This window comes from Lipophrys pholis, assembly GCF_963383615.2.
Source record: "Lipophrys pholis genome assembly, chromosome: 4".
In the NCBI taxonomy this organism is placed as follows: Eukaryota; Metazoa; Chordata; class Actinopteri; order Blenniiformes; family Blenniidae; genus Lipophrys; species Lipophrys pholis.
Window position 1 is genome coordinate 21281894 of NC_137637.1, and position 21333 is coordinate 21303226.

General features: G+C 41.2%; 2 protein-coding genes across 3 annotated transcripts in view; both read left to right on the forward strand.

Annotated features, from left to right (window-relative positions):
• The first annotated feature begins 2383 nt into the window (after positions 1-2383).
• Positions 2384-5893, forward strand: LOC308108194 (neurogenic differentiation factor 4-like). Its single transcript, XM_080460963.1, has 2 exons — positions 2384-2523; positions 4078-5893. The coding sequence occupies exon 2, from the start codon at positions 4084-4086 to the stop codon at positions 5074-5076; it is 993 nt and encodes a 330-aa protein (XP_080317089.1). The 5' UTR covers positions 2384-2523; positions 4078-4083; the 3' UTR covers positions 5077-5893.
• A 7689-nt stretch (positions 5894-13582) lies between these two features.
• Positions 13583-21333, forward strand: part of LOC308108551 (zinc finger protein 385A-like) — a 34943-nt gene continuing 27192 nt past the window's right edge. Inside the window, exon 1 of one of the 2 annotated variants that reach the window (XM_080461597.1) lies at positions 13583-14053. In XM_080461597.1, the coding sequence (XP_080317723.1) occupies positions 14041-14053 (13 nt within the window). In that variant the 5' untranslated portion in view covers positions 13583-14040. Of the gene's footprint in view, positions 14054-19303; positions 19763-21333 lie in introns of those variants that run through there. The other variant, XM_080461598.1, reaches the window with a different exon arrangement.

A 21333-nucleotide genomic window follows, 5' to 3' on the forward strand; every position in this document is an offset into this window, starting at 1 on the left:
CAGACTGTTAAAATAAGAGATGCATTTAAGCAAAGACCATCTGCAGCAGGACTTCATCATGTGAGGCCAGCACAGAGGGATCAGGGGACACCATGGCATACATACAGCATTACACTTGAGCACCACTTGTGGAATATAAAGATTGGAGCTTTAAGTAGGTCAAAGTAAAAATGGAACTATATTGTAGTTTAAAAATGTCTTTTTTTGTAATTTTGCACGTGAGGATAAAACCCATATTTCCAGTTCTACGTAATGAATTAAGAGTATTGTATTTTGTTGTCGCAGACGCTCTTATAAGTGTAAATACAATGGGGACAGGAGGCCTCAACATAGTATTCCCCTGCTGGCTCCACTCTGGGGATGTGAGGGGCCAGGCTTCACTATTCCCATCTCAGGCTGCAGGTGTGGAATAGGACAGGAAAAGATGCAGGGGGAGGAGCAGTGGGCGAGGTGGTCAGCTTGGGAATGAACAAGAAGAGAGAAGCACATTGTTGAGGATGATTACCCTGTAACCTACCTTTAGCTTCCCCGCTCGAGCATGCAGAGCTCTTTCTAACTGACATACATATGCTTTTCTCCTCTCTTCCCCGAAATAGTGATCTCCATGTTTTCAGGATCTCCACTTTCACGAGATAGTGGAACACAACGTGTTGTCATGGGGACATGATCGCTCACCAATGCAGACTTTTGAGTTAATTCATTCATTCACTCATTTATCTATTCTGTTATCTATTCTTATACCAGTAAAATTATAGAGGGACACAGCTGCAAGAAAAATAGGAGGGTCAAGGAGATGATTTTCAGTGGTTACCACTCTCACGTCATGAGATGGTTGAAGGTTCAAACCTTTGCCAAAGCCTTTCTGTTTGAAGTTTGCATGTTTGCTCCAAGCACGCAGGATTTTTATAGGTGACTCTTTCCAAAAGGTGTTAATGTGAGTGAGTGTGGTTGTCTGTCGAGGGCGGACCCTGCCTTCGTCCACAGTCCCCTTCAGCACCCTGCAACCATGAACAAGATAAAACAGATGGAAAAAGGTGGAGGGTGAACCTAAAGAATATATGATTAAAACATATATTTTTCTGGAAAGAATGAAGGGCGTGAAATAGGAATTGACAATACGAAATAAGTTTTTGTTCAAATGCAAAAGTGTAACAGTTATGATGGTTGCAGACTATATAAGCCTATAAACACTGACCTGATATTGCAAATTGAACAAAAAAAGATTATTGCTAATGAGAATACCGATGAGAAACGAAACTCATTCATAAGTATCACTTGAATTTCTCACATGAGTTATGGTGCCACAGAACTGAGGCCCGGTTAACCCTGGATCTGGGGACTCCAGATTTGTCTCCTAAGCCCTTAACACATAACATATATTAAAAAACAACATTATATAGAAACAAACGATTGTATTTGCTGTTTTATTTAATTTGGACATCAAAATATCTTTTAACAGGATCTTTTTTCTCCTGGCAAATCTTTTTTTTTAAAAAGGTATTATAGCTTATGTAATGGCCAGTGTAATGGCTGAAATAGCTCAAATGGATAAATTATTGTTCAAATGAGTAAAACCATGAGAACATGTAAAAAAGAAAAACAGCAAATCGCAAAAAAGGTTTGATAGGACTGTATGTCTGGGGGGATAGGAGGGGCTCACTTTAACACATGTGAAGCACTTTGTTGTAGTTTTTATTGCATTACACCTAAAATCTAACAAAAAATGTTTTAAAGTGATGAAATGATAAAAATGAAACCCAAGACAGTTTTAACAAAAGTTTAACAAAACTATACAGCTTTATGAGCTGTGTAATCTTTATTGTAAAGGCTATCCATGCTTTGCACCTACTAATCTGTATTTGCAGGAAAGTGGCAAAAACATTTATTGGTCCTCGGGGTGGCAGGACCCTCGCCTGTGTCCTGCAGAGAGCAGGGGGAGGAGGAGTGAGTGCACACCTCATGTGGGTAAATTTACCCCTTCTGGTCAGGGCGGCCTCCCGGGAGAGATGAACTTGTTCCACAGTCCATCACCACGGCGAAGGGACGGATTGCTGGAAGAAGAGATGGGGAGCAAACACCTGCTCACACGCAACTTCAAGCTGTCACATACAGTTAGGCTCAGGCGGCTGAGCGCGTCTCCCCACCGCTCAATGCAAACGTGCCGCGGATTTGGTGGCCAACAAAAGGGCCTGGGCCTCCACTGTTTGTCTGGACAGTTTTCAGTGACACACACACACACACACACACATACACACACACACACACACACACACACTGGGAGCTGGAGCCACGGGCCAGCCACGCGCGTCGATAGGAGGCGGAAGGGAGTGGGAGGAGCCTGAGGTGGAGGTTAAAACCCGGGAGCCCCCGCAGAGTGACCAACCGGCACTGAGACACTGTGGGACGGCTCTGCACCGACACTCAGCACGGGGCTTCACGCTGCGTGTGGACGGACTGAGATCAGAGCGCGACAGAGAAATACCATTCAAGTATCCAAGTTCCAGGGACGACGCGTCAGCACCAGTATGTTGTTGTTGTTGTTGTTGTTTTTCTCAAACTACTTGCATTGCTATGTTTCTCAGGTGTGTTACTAAGTGTTGTTATTTTTTTAACTACTCCAATCATGTAAAAATGACAGTTAAAGGGAGCTCAAACTAATAGAGGACTCAGTTTGAAGTGTATTAGTACTGATCATACGTAACCGATATCAACGCACTACTTTGACAACATTGACAACCCTATTTTTGGAGCAATTTAGTGTTCAACATCTATGCAGTCGCCAGGCAATGAATTTATCTAATGAAAAGTGTGTATAAATGGCTTATCCTAATATGCTTCAGTCGGCATTTAGCAAATCAAGCACGCGATTCATGGCGAGACCTTTAATATTTCCTGCCTTTGAAAACGTCTATTTCAATTCAATCTCGGCCCTCTGTTGGGCTACTGATCCGGGGGATGTCGTCGATCTTTCATTTAATCCCATGGTCGTCGCTTCATCCACGGAGTAAATCCTGCGATGCCCCAGATTGAAGTCCTGTCAGTGACTTTATCTTGTCGGGGCATTACCAGTTCACAAGTCGACAGGGATTACCCCGACAGAGCTCGGCGGGGGAAACAACGGGTAAAACAATGAAGAAACGCACATAGGGATGTTACAGAGCGTCAAATGTGCTAAAATAAAAGTTTATTCCTGTGAGAGGCACCTGTGGCTGAGGAGCGTCAGGTGGGAGCTGTCCGGTGCTGAAACCAGGACGGCGCACAAACATGACCCGGATGTCATGGCTTTCATTTACTCCATCTAGAATTATTTGAAATGTGTTCCAAAATACATACATTTTGTAATACAGAGTTTTGCCAACGTGTTTAATCGTATAAAATCTCCAGCTGAAGGGCAAATTCAATCTATCAATTTATAGTAACAGCCCTTTAAATGTAATTGAAGAATAACTTCCTGGGAGATGTGGCTTTCCCCAGTATAAATATTCATTATGCCTTCCTACTTAATCTACATATCACACACAAGTGTGAGTCAAACACTTACACTAAAGTGCCTCACCCTGAAGTGGGCCAACTCTGCAAACGGAGTCTGCACAAAGCTGACTGGGAAAAGTACCCAGAGCCTTAAATTTAGGGGAAAAAATCATCAAACTCGATTTATTAGCAGTCCATAAAAAATGTGATGAACCCTCTATGAAGTACAAAAATATATGAATATCGCAAAGTTCTCCAGGTAGGTCAGAAGACTTTAATGTATTCTATGAAAGATTACGTTTTTATTTAAAAAAAATTTGATTAAAAAAATGGTTAAGTTGTTTTTTCACTTCAGAGGAAGAAGGTTCAGGCTCAAATCTGGGCCAGGACAAGTCCATTTATATTACCAATATATAAGCATCTTTAAGTGATCAGTTCGGTGAGTACACTCTTAGAAAAAATATCAAGCAAAAGTACTGTAGCATTTAAATATAAAAATACAAGTCCCGGAATTTGTCTAAGAAGATGTTTTTTGACCTTCCAGTCTTCATGAAAAGAAGTTTGAATAGTTCATTTGTTGTGACAGAGACCTCTTTTTGTTTACAGATCGCTATGATGATTAAGCCATATGTGAGACAAAGTGAAGGTGAGGAGGTCGTCAGCCCCCTGCAGTGGATGGATGGAGACATGAGCTCGCCTGACGGAGAGGCATCAGTGTCATCGCACTGCTACAGAGGCACCGTGAGCCAGCAGACCAGAGGGATGGGGAGTGAGGATGCAGAGGAGGACGAGGACGATGCAGAGGAAGATCAGGAGGATGAGAATGAATCCAAGCGACGGGGGCCCAAAAAAAAGCGAATGACCAAGGCCCGGCAGGAGCGTTTCCGTGCCAGGCGTGTAAAAGCTAACGCTAGGGAGCGCTCACGTATGCACGGTCTAAACGACGCCCTGGAGAACCTGCGCACCATCATGCCATGTCACTCGAAAACACAGAAATTGTCCAAGATTGAGACACTGCGACTGGCCCGCAACTACATCTGTGCTCTGTCTGAGGCTCTGGAGGGGGGCCTGTCCACAGAGAGCAGGGCTTTCATGGAAACCTTGTGTAAAGGTCTCTCACAGCCCACGTCCAATCTAGTGAGTGGCTGCCTTCAGCTGGGACCAGCCCCTTGTGCAGGGATGAGGCCTGAGGACAGACATGGAGGCCGGCTTCCACCAACTCCGCTCGGCGGGATGGTGAGCTACTCCTCTCCAGGCCTGCCGAGTCCACCATACGGCACGTTCGACTCCGCTCACCTGCTTCACCTGAGAGCGATGAAAGGCGGGCCGTACGAGAATCACTCACCCAATGAGTATAACACTGGCGGTGTTGGGACCCCTCCTTACGACAGCCCCCCTACTCCCCCTCTGAGCATCAGCAGCAACCTGGTGCCTAAACAGGAGACTTCACCGCACTACCCACCTCCGCACCACTACTCCTCTCCCGTAAACCCGGTTCTGTATCAGACTCCAAGCAGCTATGATGTACACTTAGAGGGCTCATATGACTCCTATCACCCACCGCACATGCCGCCCCGGCAGATAACGTCTGTCTACAGAGACTAAGAAGGATCAGAAGAGTCGATTCTGCTTCAGCTGTCAATAAAGCCTGACGATTCCAGTCTAGAGTTTGATCCTCCATGGACACTGAGTGATGCTAAAGTCGCTTGAACTTTGTGGGTCAATTTTCACAGACTGTTAGAAGAGGAATTTAGAGTAAATTTGTTTTGTTTTGTTGTTGTTGTTTTTTTTTTTTTTTAACTTGTGTGGTGCATTTGCACACTAGAATAGCACTGCTCAAAATTGATATGAGAAAATATTTGACTTCATTTGCATTTTCTCTGAAACTTATTACCAAATAATTTTAAGTCCATACAGGTCTGACGAAGAAATGTTGTGTTGGCCATTTTTACCAGTCACTCTGGTCCTATAAGATAAGCACTTCTATTGTGGCTTTAGTAGCATCAGATGTTGTACATAAAGTATTTTTATTTATTATTTTATTTAACTCTGTGTGTTTGGTCTAATGTGTCCAGCTTGTCATTTGTATATATTTGTAGTAAATACACCTCTGTTTTCCTTCTTGGAATATTCATTCATCTCTTGTTCTATGTCAACTTTCCTTTGTTGCATTATATATTCCATGTTTTGCACTTGAGACACACTAAGAGGAAGAACATTTTAGCCCGATGCTCAGGTGACGTTTGGAAAGGAATAAAGAAAATGTCTCAATTTATAGATAAAGAAAAACCTGGCTAAAAAAACATTCGGTGAAGGATCAAAGACTCCAAAAGTAAAATTCTCAGGTAAACATTTTGTATATGATGTCATTTTGTTCATTTGCTTTTTTTTCTTGGAAAATGGATATCAATAAAATATTACAAAATCAATCAAGTCACTGGATTATATGTTTAATATATCTTGATACAGACAGACAGACAGACAGACAGACAGATAGATAGATAGATAGATAGATAGATAGATAGATAGATAGATAGATAGATAGATAGATAGATAGGTGCATGAACTCAGAGCCATCATCAGCAGCGGCTCTTGTTTACTCAGTACTTTGTTCCTCATTTTTCTCCCCCAGATTCCCGTGGTTTAGCCACACTAATCCCCAGACCATCTTTTAATGAAGGATGACTGAGTGAGGCAGGATTGCAAGATAAAGATTTATGATTAACATGCCCCCCCCGCCCCCCCCCCCCCCCCCCCCAAACCCAGCCCCTCATGCAGAGTTTCCTCCTCACTGATACTGGGTCAGCACAATCCCATCCTGACGTCCACCCATGTCACAACTTAACGCTCACACAGTTTATGTAATCAATACGTGTCTGTGCATTCCATTCTTTGACATTTCATGGGCACACATACTTACACATATGTAAATAAGAACAATAGTAGTTGTGTAAACTCTTTTGTTCACTTTCACATTCCTACAATTGAAGACTATTTTTTTTTAAACACCATACACCATATAATAAACGATGACACAAAAACAAGAGACAAGATAAGACTAGAAATAAACTGCCAAAGAGAGAAAATGATGAGGATGACAACAACAAAAAAAATAACTGAGATGTGGTCTGAACAGCCACTTCTGTTCATCCAATGTCCGTGCTGGTCAGTGTAAAGGCCACCCACTGAGAGGTCAGTTGGAGGGGTCACAAGGTCTCAGTGGGTCATGGGTCAGTGGTGGGAATGGCTTGAGAGGATCATGGTCACTAGTTGCGCCATCACTTTGTCGATCATCTCCCTGCCTTTTTCTGGCTGTCTTCCTTTGCAGAACAGAGAGTGGTAAGTATGATGTCTGAGGTTATATTATGGATGAAATGCTCATAATCCTGATAAACATGCCGATGAACATCCCACGCTTGACCTGTGCTGGCAGAAATATATCGCTTTGTTTGCACAGGGATTAGTATAAGCCTGTGTGTGTGTTTGTAATGCATTTGCACTACTGACAGGGAACGAGAGATACTAACTTTAGAGGAGAAGGACAATGATCAAAAGCAGGATACCTCTCTGCTTGTTGGAGACTTTCACAGAGAGGAACATCTGACACTGAACATGGAGGGTATACCTCAATTCAGCCACATGATAAATGGTGGACAGCTGATAGACCAAGGACTGTGGAGAAGAGAAAACATTTTTTCTCCTGAAAAGGACACTTTTACACCCAACACAAAGGAAGACTGCATTCACCCTTACCCTTTTTGACCCTTGACCCCGCTGACTTTTAATCTTATTAGCATACATTTCTGGATAAAACCTCAATTTCTTGGGTGCTTCTCCCCTCTTTGTAACAATTTAAAACAAGTTTCATAAACATGACCAAACCACTATTTCTATAATGGATTACTGAAGGGATGTTTGTTTTTTTATTCTATATTTAGCTCGTTGGAGCAACTTCACATTTGGTATTAAGATTTCTACACATTTATAAGGAAAACCTCCAAAGGAATAACAGACTGATGAATCACACACGGATAAACATTGGAGCAGAATGAATAGGGTTCATGTTTACGGAGAATTTGTCTAAACACTTCACAGTGTGTGTGTGTGTGTGTGTGTGTGTGTGTGTGTGTGTGTGTGTGTGTGTGTGTGTGTGTGTGTGTGTGTGTGTGTGTGTGTGTGTGTGTGTGTGTGTGTGTGTGTGTGTTTTTGCAAATGCGTACACATCATGTGTACATGGAGGCTGTGTTATTTGGGATAAAAGAGTATTAAGCAGCTGATCAGAGCTCAGTGTCTGAATGGTTGCATTAATTCACTAATCCTGGAGGGAGAGGGGCAGTCATTGCACCAGATCTTCATCGCCACACTTCAGTCAGCAGCTATGCAGCAACAACAGAGAACTCACATTTAAAAATAAACTGTAAATCATAACAGATTTAAAACTTGACCCATTTCCTGTGTCTCTTTTAAATGACATGTGATATATTAATGAAAACTAAATGGATAACGCAGAAGAGACTATTGGCAGAAAGAGACTATTTACACTGCCACCTAGTGGTTGATGTTTTTTCCCTCCTGATTGAACATTTGGCCACAAGGTGTCAATGTTGGCCAACATGCAGTCACTGCGAGGACTGACTGAGGCCTCCTGGAGATCGGAAGTGGAAGCAGAAGGACATGATCCCTCATCCTTCATGTTTCTCCAGAGAACGACGGAAAGAGATTCAGTCTTCTGTTAAACACGATGTGCTGGAAAGCCTCAAAGGTTTTTCGTACAGCTTTTGCAGTGCTTATTCTAAGAATCTGTCACATGCTTCCTGCATGAAGACTGTGACGGAACAGACAAAATGAAACAGACACTTGGTGATAACTCATCTGTTAAACATAGCATGCCAGCAGAGTGATGAGTGGGAATAGACTTAACCTATTTACATGTAAACTGGTTGATGGAGAGTGTTTGGATCAGAATAATCAGGCTAATGAAGATACCTGGGGACTCCCCCCTATCAGAAATCTGCATGCTGTCCTTATCCAGCGAGCGATCGTATCAGACTCTGTAATTATTTACCGTGAAAAGACATGAAAAAGGATTAATCAAGGAAATCTGACTGATTAAATCTTCAAACGCAGCACTGAAGTGCAAGGGGCTAATAGGAAAGAGGGATGTGGTCCATGCTTTCATCCTTGAGGTGGAAAAATGAAAGAACAAAAGCAGACAGGGCACTCCAGGACTTCTGGCAAACCAGAGTGGAAAGGAAAGAGAGGAAAACATTGCAACAAAAACAAAAACAACAAAATTGGATCAGCTCATAGAAAAAGTGTTGAACCTGATTGTTTGACTAACTGCACTTTGATTTCATGTGATGTTGCCTTCATAGATAATGGAATAAATCATGTACTTCAGATGTAGGTGGGTACTTCTTAAAACACAAAACAGCATCCATTAGTACATAGACAACTTGCCTCAAGGCAGCACATGTATAGTCATTGAACGTTTGCTTAAAGGCTTCGGTCATTTAACCAACATTTATTTACCACCCTGCCAGAAGACAATAGATACTTGTTATTATACTTTTTATTATATCTACTACTTTGTGCATCTACATGATTCAGTAATTTTTAGGAATCAATTGACAGTTACAAGCATGTTTCCTTCTTGAAGTACAACAAGAGGTGAATGTATTCAAAGTGTAAAGGAATAAGTTATAAATTGGTTTTCACAGTTTGTGGGACAAGTAACCAGATATGGTTGCTTCCACCTTTTATTTGTAATTATTGTTTCTGAATTGGAAAAGCAGTAGTGAAGCTGAGTGGATGGATACATTTTTTCATCAAAAAATCCTTGTGGAAATTAGCATGGGACAACAAGACTGTGGCACCTTTTTGAATACAATTATTGTGAGGTGTGATCACATCAAGTGTTTTTTGTTTTTTTTAAATGACTTGAGTCAGAAACATAAAAAAGGTCTTGAAATATTGTTCAATTTTTGATGAAATTCTCCATTTGCTTCGGATGAAGGGTTAATGTTCTTGAAACTAACAAACAGCAATATAAAGCAAAGTAAGGTACTGATCCCAACTGGCTGTAATGCTAAAGTTAATCTTCGACATGTAAGATTTTATTATTTAGATTAGTCACTCTGGCAGTGCTTTGCCCAACCAGCATCACAGAGAGACGTACAAGCAGACACACTCACCTCCACTACTATAGACATTTTAGAGTTATCGACTCACTTCTAATGTTTGTGGAATGTAGAAGGAAACCAGAGTACCTAGAGAAAATGCACAGAGAAAACATGCAAACTCCACATAAAAATCATCACAAAAGTTAAACCAGGTTACACAGTGAAGTAATGGTTAACAATTTTGTGTCAGATAAATTTATAGAAAGCCAAACATCTGAGTAATTGTGGAAAGGTGGACAAAACATAACACAATCCCACTGAATCATGAAAAATAAATCTGGAATATTCACAATTTCTTGCTACATTTGTATTTTAAATAATCAAGTGTAAAGCAGCTGGTCCACTTTCTGAAGATGGAAATAAAAATATATACTGAATATCAGAAACAAATGCCAACTTAGAGGAATGAAAACAGAGAGTTTTAAATATGTAACTGCATCCTTATGGCCGTCGGTGGTTTGGTTTACTATTTGAAGGATTTGTTATGTCAGTATAAACTGCTCCACATATCGAGGGAAATGGAGAAGTACATAAACACTGATGAGCCATAGATAGATCAGGCAGAGGGGGGAATGCAACATCCTGCATTACTCTGCAGGATGTAATGGTGAGGGGTCTTGTAAAAATTTCATGGCAGAGAGAGGACGGTTCCAAGAGGGGAGTGTGTGTGCGTGTGTGTGTGTGTGTGTGTGTGTGTGTGTGTGTGTGTGTGTGTGTGTGTGTGTGTGTGTGTGTGTGTGTGTGTGTGTGTGTGTGTGTGTGTGTGTGTGTGTGTGTGTGTGTGTGTGTGTGTGTGTGTGTGTGTGTAACTGTATCCCCTGATGAAATGTGCTTACTGCTCCAGTTTGCTGTCCTTCCTCACTGTCCCTCACCTAACCCCTATATGGCATGTGGCCAGAAGGTGTTGGTGTATCTGTTTTTGTGTGCTCATTTTATGCAAATGAAATAAAAGTGAAGGAGCCATCCTTAAATTAAACTGGAATATGAGTTTACAAAAACATCTCTCCACTAATGCCACAGTGGGACCCTGCCAAGTCCTGCCAGGATGGTACCATTACTGTTTTTACAGCGTGCATTAAACACTGGAGTTTTTTACACAACCCGTCTCATTTACTCAAGAGCACTTCACACACTGAATGTCATTAAACTGCTCATATTACTTTCACAGACTGCATTTCAGCAGACGTTTATTCTTCATATTGTGTGAATGCCTTGCAATGAAGGCGGCCGAACAGCACTGACCGTTTAGCATATCAGAATTAGCTTGACATTTACTCGACATTGCACCATGCGTCAATCTCACCTCAGCCTCTGACTCCTGCTCCTCCACCTAATACTCTCCTATCTCTTTCGAAATGACACTTGCAAGCACATTGAGGTTATCTGATCTGAATCTACACCTCAACTGGCCACGCGGAGGTATAGACACGGTACCACACATGAGTCCTGCAGTATCATGTTTGTAAAATTGGCGCGACTGTGTTCATCTCACTGTCATCCACATTTTATTTCATCATCTCAGCCCTTCACTTTGGGTGTTTTGCTGGGCAACAAGTTGAACAGTGTGATGGGTGACCGGAGAGATTGGAAGGGTTTTGGATTTGCTGTGAATCAGCATTTAAAGGAGGCCACCTACTGTAAAATGTACAGTCTGATGTTTGATGCTCTCCACAGTGGGATCTGAGTGGAACAAATTAAATACCTCCAAGAGGCAGAAAGCTGCACAGGGCGTTCTCATTTAGACGATACCATTTAGTCAGTAACTACAGTTAAAATAGAGCACAGGACTTCATATCAGAGAATAAAGATATGATTCATTACCTGGGTAAGGTCAGCCAGTCTCTAAAAACTGTAACACAAAGAAAAAAAGAAAATTAAACAAAAGGATTTTGTGCTCTGGCAATAAAAACAATAAAAATAAATAAATTGCTCAGCTCTGTGGTTCATCTCCGCTTTCATTAGCTTTTTAGCCTAAAGTTCTTAAATTCTCTGCCTCACAAAGTTGCCGTTTACGTTGCATTGCTCTCCTCAAAATCGTTTCCAGCAGTAGCAGGCAGATGTTTTCTCCTCACATTCATGGATAAACCCACAGCTTGACAACCCCAATCAGCTTCTAAACACAGTGAACCATTTAATAGCTCCACAGCAAATGTGAAATTCAGGAGCAGATGTGCACCTAAAGATAAAAAGGATTAAGTCAAAATTGTGGAAAGATCCACAACTTTTGAAAATTTGATGAAGGCTTGGGTAATCAGTACCCACCACTAAAAACATAAATCATAAAAAACTTCAAAGCTGGAGGATATTCTGCCTCATTGGAGAACCATTAGTTAATGAGTATTTCAGATGTAATCATTGTATGTTAATAAAGCAAATTTTCTGGAAACTCTTTATAGATAAAATTGCAAAACAGGAATGTTGTATTGCTGATTGTCCCACTAATCAATAATCTGATGCCCATATGATTTGTTCCACAGAAGCTCTGAGAAGTTATCATTTAGAGCATTACGAAAAGGAACATTTACTTTGAAGGGACAGCTCGCAAGTAATTGGATGAACAATCAGCACAACGTGGTTCATCACAGGCTCTATTTTAAAAATTTTTTATCTTCAGACTATTGTTCTCAAACAAGCAGTTGCTTCTGATACTGATAGTCAGGCACTGTGATCAGGTCAATCAGCTCATGACCTGCATGATCCACACTGGGAGAAAAGTTTGTTTTTCACACACATGTGCATAAATATAGCTACTTCCTCTACAAAACATCAGTGTATGCTGCCAGGCTTATCATTCAGAGTTGTGGTCAGGGCTGCATCTGTCATCAAAAAAGTGAACAGCATCTGTAAAATAAAAGAAGTCCTGATATGTATATATGTGTTTCTGCTTCTTTTTTTATTCATATCATTTAAATGTCACACATTTGTGTTATCAGTCTTTACTTTCCGAAGAATAAGCAATGAATTTAATGAGCGTCAATGCGATATTTCATCTTTTCATCGTCGGACATTAACCTGCAATTAAAAAAAAAAAAAAAAAAAAAAAAACAACAACCATGAAGTTGGATGATCAGTACTTCTGAATCACTGTAGGGAGCAGTGTTGAGCCCACGTGCGTTCTCTGAATTCACAAATAAAGGAAGTACAAAAGGAAAAGTGTTTTGAACAATGAAATATTCTATTAGAAACAAATATAAATGAAATTAGATGTATACAATTCATCACTTACCTTTGCTTGAAAGAGTCAGTGTCTCACATTGCTGAAGCTCGACCAGACTGATCACAACACCACCGTCTCACCTGCAAAGACAAAATTAGACAATTCATTAAAGTAATGTAAAGCATCACATGAGCTGACTTCTTTCCAGATTTGTTCTCATCTCAAACAAACTACCTAATTCTATGAACAAACTCTCTTGATGACTAACAATAGTGATTTGATTTTGATACCTGCATATACGTATGTAGGAGGTTTCTGTTGTATCTGAGGTTTGAAAGAATGTAATAAATTACATATTTTCTTTAGTATAGGTATGATGTCACCGTTCATTTATCAAATGAGGAGGGAGAAAGCTGCAGGACAGAGCTACATGTGTGGTGGGAAGATATGTTTAGATCAAACAAACAGAAAAAAATGCACAGCATATCCGCATGTGAGCCATCTGTTTAAGTCACCAATCACATTTCCCTTTGCTTCACCATGTCAACATTTTCTTTCAAGTTTCAGTGACTAGCTCCCCTCCTCCTCCTCCACAACAAGCACACTCAGATCCTCATTTTCTTCTGATCTGCCATCCGTCTCTGGATCTCCCCTCCTCTGTCCTGCCCCTCTCTCTCTCTCTCTCTCTCTCTCTCTCTCTCTCTCTCTCTCTCTCTCTCTCTCTCTCTCTCTCTCTCTGCCTGTATCTCCCTTCTACCACAGTTGTCCTCACATATTAGGTTCCCCCCTCCTAAGAAGCAGAATTAGCCTCTGGAATCTTGTGCACTTGTTTCCTTCACTCCCAGGAAAGAGGAGACGGCATGAAGAGAAGACACGGACAAAATACAGAAAGACACAGAGGGATTAAAGGAGCACTGAAAAGAGGAGAATAGAGAGGGAGAAGTTGAGTGTGAAGATGCTTGCCGTCTGATGCAGCCTCACAGTGGGCTGCCTGCACCCAGTCCTTCCTCCCCTACTTTCCAGCCGGCTGGTGCGACTTCTGCTCATGCTGCTGTGTGCTGCTCTGTTGACTGTTCCTCCACCATAACAGGAGAATTATTCATTCATTCAACTCCAAATAAGTGGCATTTCTCGGTTGCTTTATGCCGGCTGACACACTGACCTCTGGACTCGATGTACTGAACAAAGGACCAGGATCACTTTGAGCACGGTGAAGATCAGAGGCAATCGATGTGGGGCACAGGTAAGATCATAACCAACTACTGAGCAATGCAAAACCACCGGCAACTTTGAGTTTTCCTCCTTTGATCACTTTAAAAAGAAGTGAGACCCTGTATAAGCCGGGATCCCCTCATTATTGCAATATTCGGAGCAGAAATTAAAGAGCAAGTGACAGTGTTACATGGTGCTTTGAAGGTTTCTCTCTTTGATGAAAGTTCAGGCGGATTCTTGCAAACATCAGCACTCAGTGTGAGACAAGACTTTGCACTGAGACCTGGTCTGACCCTCAACTTTCCACACATTGTATATCAGTGGCCTGATGCGGGGACATTGTGGTGGAGAAAGAGATTTTGAAGGAAGGAAAAGAGAAGGTGCTCTATACTTTCTGACACTCTGCAATGAATCATGCTGACAAAAGCAAAACAGAAGATTTTGTGCACACCCGCGGAGTTGCTGATTGTGGAAACATAGAAACACCGAAAACTAAAATACAAGGACACATTACCAAAATGCCAATGTGTTGTCCAAAATAATATGCTCTTTGATTAAAGCATGTCTCAAGTCATATGCAACCCCTAAAATGCGCTTTCAGTACAAGCAAAACCAAGCAAGTGATTTAGGTGGAGGTGATGCACTGCTCATTGGGATTTGAAATGGAAGGACAGCGTATGAACCTTGAGATAAATAAATGGCCCTGGAACCAATTCGTTGACCTTTGAGTACAGAATTCATATTCTAAATAAAAAGAAATAAATTATTATAAAATTCCATTTTGGGGTAAAATTATTGAAGTTATTAAAAAGCAGGAAAGAAAGTGCTTTCACATGATGAAGTAATGCTGACATGAAGAAATGAAATATGCCAGTTATCAGGTCCCTTCAGTAACGTGGCTGTGTAAGCCCCTTCAGCCTTTTTTTTGCCAGTCTGCTTTTGTTCTGTGCTCAGGCTGTTTAATTTCATCTGTCCATGAAACAGTATTAGAGAAAGACTGCGTCCAATCTATTAAAACATTTCTAAACATCAGTTGTGGCTTCGAACAGCTCAACAACGTAGGTTTATAGAATTATAAAATCATAATAAACCATTTCTCTGTAGTAGAAGTGACTGAGAAACTACTTATTGCTGAGAGTGTGTGAGAGCCAACGTTTGCCGGAACTATAACGTTATGGCAAATCAGAAAAGAAGCCGGCAGACTTTCAAAGACAATTTCATTTTTTTTTTTAAAGAGTAAAACCATCATTCAGTTGTAAATGTTGTCATGTGACGAAAGTAAAGTGTTATGTGTCATCAATTTGACATGTTTATCAAATTACTTCACGTGCCTGCTTCCGCATATATAGTTTACATTGTGAAAACACAATGTGTGGCATTGGAAAAGAGATTGATGTTTTTATTTCAATACTTAGGAATATTATTTAATAGTCTAATAAAAATTATTTTAATAGCATGTCTTTGCCAGTTATGTGCTTGCAGTGAGTTGGCGAGGCACTCTCTGCATGTATATGTGATTGTGTGAGTATTCATGGACATGAGTGCTGAACATTCTCCGCCTTCATTCGAGCAACAACTATTTTAACCTTTGAGGTGCAGTAAACAGTCCCCTCGCTGCATGCCCGAGCTTCTTTACTCTACTGCGGGGGAGAGACACACTGTCACTTGATATCGGTTTACTGCACCTGGCCATTCAATACAAAGAGTAAGACCAATGATAACCGCAACTTTAATAATGTTATCAGAATGTGAATGACTTGTTAAGTACAGGTACGTCTTTATTGACGTAGATGATCCTGGAGCCATGAGAGAAAAGTTGAGAGTGTTTGAAGTAGCTTTCACCTCTTCACTGCTTCAACCTGTGCGCATGTGGTTCCTGAACATACTGTACGCTCCAGGTCATCTCATTGGTCTTACACATCAAATGAAGACTTCATTAAGCATCGGCAGGACTCTTCAGGACTCACCGCTAACGATCAAGGCTAAAATTAAACTTTAACAAGCCTGTCGACACAGTTATGGCCTCCTGGGGTGGAGTGAGAGAACGATAGGATGGTAGAGGTAGAGGGCACATGCAGATAATCTCATACACACACACTCAAACCACACACACACACACATATACTCCATATATTTTGAAAGTTAATCTCTTACCAGTGAACATGCAGCGATAACATCAAAATTAGTTGGGGTATTTTTTCAATTCAATTCTGAATTAAGACCAAAATTCACAGATACTGTATTCTCAAGAGTTCTGTTAGTTTTAAGATATATCAGATTTTATAACTAAACCACATACATTTTCTCAATGAAAGATCTCCGTCCCAAACCCTAATCATGAGCTTTGTGAGATGTCTCATGACGAAGCCACAACAGAGCCAAAACACAAATGAGCAATCTGGTCCAATAATGAATTCACTTAAAATCCCAATCCAGATTCAAACTGAGGGCATTTTCACAATGTGTAGCACACTTAGACTAACGTTGCTTCTACAAATTAAAAAGACATTCTTCACACAAAACTTCCTTTTCAAGATTTAAATCAGAATCCAGTTAAAAACATCTAAACAAGAACGGATCATTTGGAAGGAAATAAATTCTCATTTAGATCGAAATGGTGCATTAAGGAATATGAGTATTGGCAATTAGACTCTGGCGATGGGAAGTGGCATCATGAAATGACCAACAAGGAGAGGGGAGTCGGATAGGACCCTGGAGTCTGGACACAGGTGGTGGTGGAGCAGAGAGGCAAATGGAAATATTGTAGAGGACTGCTAACAGACCAGAAGGAATGAGGGGGTAATGAGGAGGATGAGTTTGGCAGCAGAGGTTTCAAAAATCAAAACATAAGGGAGAGGAGTGACTGACTGACTGACAGGAAATAAGGGGGCAAGATAAAGGGAAGAGAATAAAAAGTCCATATTTCACGACCTGTGGAGGACATGATGAGTGGGAGGTTGCAGAGGTTTCATATAAATGCATCACTTTTGTACCCTGAACGTAATAAACTTCAATCAAACGTTTTTCATTCCTCACGTTAAGAAATTTGTAAAAGTAACACTACAACTCTTCATTAAAAAAAAAAAAGTCTTGCTAATGATTTTTTTACAATTTATGTACAGATACATTCTAAGATTTGAGCAACTGCACAGTCACAACTTTATAACAATTACAACAATCAACACAAAGACTTACATTCCTTCCACAGTGTAACACACAAACCTTCAGTGTAAAATATTATCATGCAACTTTCAAATTCAACAGTAAAGCCTGTCACTGTGTATCTTAGTGAGGAAACCTGTTAGTGTTTAGTGAAACTCAGGTATGCATACTTAACCGAATCAGAATTTTCTATTCAAATATAACAATCTATGTTTTTGTGATGACAGAGGTCCTTGAGGCTGTGGACAGGGGGCCAAACTGAAATATTAGCATGTTGATATGTGTATAATGACAACACTACTGTTAAAGAGGCGTAACGCTCTCCATCTCAGTTTAGTGTCTGAGCGTACTCATTAGGTTTAAAGTTATCGCAGTTCGTTCTGCAAGGGAACATGGACGTGAGTGCTACATTTCATCTCCATCCACGCAGCAGCGCAGAGATGAGACATCGCAGTCGACACCCCACATTTGTGGTGTTGACAGCCTCCTGGCTCCAGAGGGGGAATGAGGAGATCTTCTAAGTCAGGGTGTCACATCATGTGGTAGATATGGAGCTAGGCAATATCATGGAAATCCAATGTCAGCAAATGTATTAGATCACTATTTAACACTGCTTACCCTAACAAAACTAAGAAAAATAAAACATTTAAAAACATCTGTTTGTAGATTCATTCTCAGTTACTGGATGTTGCCATCTTGCATTCTGTATAATTATAACTGACATTTTTTAGGACTTGATAAAATTGACAAAATAAACTGTATAATCGGTGGCGGCTGGCCAGTAGAGGGTCCTGAACTATATTCGCTTCATTTTCTACAGATTATCTTCAATAAAAGAGCATTTCTTGATTACACACACACACACACACACACACACACACACACACACACACACACACACACACACACACACACACACACACACACACACACACACACACACACACACACACACACACACACACACACACAAGGTGGTTTGTCACATGAGCCCAGCGGTCCAGTTTCATTTTCCCATGGTGACATCCATTAAAGTCATGCTGCGTCTGACCCTCCATCCTCAGACAGCCACATTAGCACCTGGCCCATTGGCCACAACAATACACCTGCCTGCATTATTCAGTCTGACTCCACTAATGAGGAAACCTTATCACACACACTCACAGGCACCGACACACAAACCCTATCAAGAGTTCCCAGAAGCTCAAACGCACACACAGGCTGACACAAAGACTTTATTAGATTCAATGTAAGTATTTATTTTTTGTTAGGATTGTTAAATTATGCAGAATTGAATCAGCTCATAACGCCTAAAGGTTATGGGACTGTCTGATGTTGTGGGAAATTGTTTGATGAAGCCTCTTGGGTCCATTAGCACGGTGCTGAACTTTGACTACATTATGCTGGTAAATGTTGGTACAGGCGGGCATGCAGTTAAGCTCAGTGTTTGAGCTAATTCAGCACTCTTTGCCTCTGCCCATCAAACAGCTGTCATCATCATCCCTCATCCTGCTGTTTCACCACATCCTCCACATTTCCTCACCTCACCCTTTCATCCACAAGTCGGTCTGCATTAACCTCAATCTCCTCTCTCCTCCTCACGATGCTTCGTCGAGTCTCCCAGGCTGTCAGTCTCTGCTGCACCACTGAGTCTTGTTTTTGCTTCACACAGTTGTCTGTGATGGCAAACAATGTGACCTCGATCAGCCTTTTTTCACACTAACACTATTTATGCACCCAGAACCACACTGACTCAATAGCAGAAGGAAAGAGGAGGAATGCAAAAAAATCAGTGGGGATGAGGCTATTGTCACGGCTGACATCAGTGAACCTAAGACATATTTCAGATGTTGTCAGAGAGAACAATTAGATGTTGTACAAAGTGAGACAAGGACGGACATAGGCTGGGGGGAAAAAAGGGTCAATGGTAAACAGCAGCGAGTGGGTGACGGAGAGAAAGGGAGAACAGAATCGACAGCAGCATTATCACTCTGCCTCCTGATTCAAACACACTAAGAAAACGCTCAGCTCTGACAACTCCCATTGGCTCAACCTCCAGCCAATCACGGCTCAGAAATGCAAGGTGCCTTTAGGTTATACCCAACCCCAAAATATGAGCGAGAGACGGAGGGAGCTGGGGAGAGAGGCATGCTGTAGTGCAGAGGTTCCTCTTATGAGGCAAGCCTCCATCTCTCTGGTCTTCCTTCTGCTGGAGTGCATATATAACAGTGAATAAATTACAGGCTTCATTGCAGTAGATTGAGTGCATATTGTGTTTCAGTCAGAGCTGCTGTTGCGTCTTCCACTGGCAACAGCTGGCTGAGCCAAGTGCCGCGAGCTGAGGGGGAACCAGCATCTTGTGTGGACGAGAGGAGCGGAGCAGAGCAGGAGAGGAGACACAGCGTAGAGGCACAAAGTCAGGGTTGTGATGTTGGATGTCTTTTTCACATTGAGTTCTGCGAGCCACGGAGGTGTGCACTTAAGATTTGATACGCACCAATAGCTGATCGAGGAGGAGACGAGTCAAGCGGGAAGACAACGTGGGAAAGAGACGTGGAAGGATACGTGATGATCTTGGGTAAGACGGCATTAGAGGGGCCCTCTTTGCCGTTATTGATTTAATTGATTTGTGTTTTTTTCACCACTCATCCCTCCGCTTCTGTCAAGAATAGCAACCATGTGTGGCAGAAACTTTCTTCAGCATGTGTTGCCATTCCCAACTTATCTATATCGGAGAGGATCTCTGCTTTGAAATGCATGATTAAAGGGTTTCCCTCTTTGGAAAATCTGTTGGCTGGTGCGGCTCTTTTCCTTCTCGTTCATGTGACATGTCTGAGAGAACTTCCCTCTCATGGTCATCACAGTCTTTTGTAGTAGAGGCTCTGTAAGAGATGTACAGGAAGTATGAGGCAGGGGCATTGAACAATGTCAACACTGCGTAGTGAAGTCGAACTGCAACACAAACACAGATGCACGCCCACACACGCATGCATGCACAAACACACACAATGCACACACACACATACACACACACACACACACACACACACACACACACACACACACACACACACCCACACACACGCGCGAGGACAAAGGGACAGAGGCAGAGAAGATGAACTGCCTTTTATTGTTGCTGAGGATTGACTGAGGATTGCACACAAGAAGAAATCTTCACTTTCAATTATTCAAGCAGTTTATAAATCTCGCCAAATTCTGAGACAATCTATCCAGAAGAGGCCTGTTTCATTTTGACTAGTCTAATCCGATGCCTTCAGTCCATCCACTTCTCCATAAGAGTCGAACTGGGATGCTTTGTGAGATCTTTCATATTCAATTCCTCACAGTTTAAGATATTAATGGGCTCACCCGGCAGGATGGAATATGATCCTTGACCTCACTAACAAGCTCCATTACATTATGAGGCTGAAACAGGAATTCAAATTTAAATTTAAATTTATTGTTTCATTCTATCTCTTTCTTTTTTGATGGTCAAGTCATATAATTAGCTGTTTACTGACCAGTCACCTTTCCTGCGACACATGTTCAAGCATATCTAAAATCCATTGCGGAACGGAAACACAGGCTGATACATAAGTGTCTTACATTCACCTATCTTTATATATGCTTTTGAAAGAGGAGAATTATTAAGGATTATTAGGATAGGAGGATAATTCTACTTATTAGAAAATCTTAAAAGACACAAGAGGTCTATATTACAATTTTGTGTTTTGATCATCTCAATTGGGATTTAATAATATGTAGAACATCGTGTGTAAAATAAGTTTAAGTATCTTGATGTTCAATGTGTGAAAGAACACCAATATCCAAGATTTCATTCAAAAGATAATGATATATTTCATTTTTTTACAACATTTGGTCACGATATTTCATGCATACATAGACTGAATTGTTTTATTTTCTGTTTCTCCATTTTATCCTGTAAGTTTACTTACATTCTTACAGCAAAACTGATAAACCACAATGACCTTGTTCAGTGTGCGCGTGCACCGCCTGAATATCTGACCACTTTATTCTTGTTTGCTTGCTCTTAGCCCCGCTCAAATCTTCCTGTGATCTGGGTATGAGCTTGAGCTTGTGGTAATCTCTTTCCTGGTGCGGAAGCTTTGACCCTGCATGCTTCAGACA

What these genes read in the sequence shown, in the direction of transcription:
- LOC308108194 (XM_080460963.1), top strand. Translation starts at nt 4,084, where the DNA reads ATGATGATTAAGCCATATGTGAGACAAAGTGAAGGTGAGGAGGTCGTC.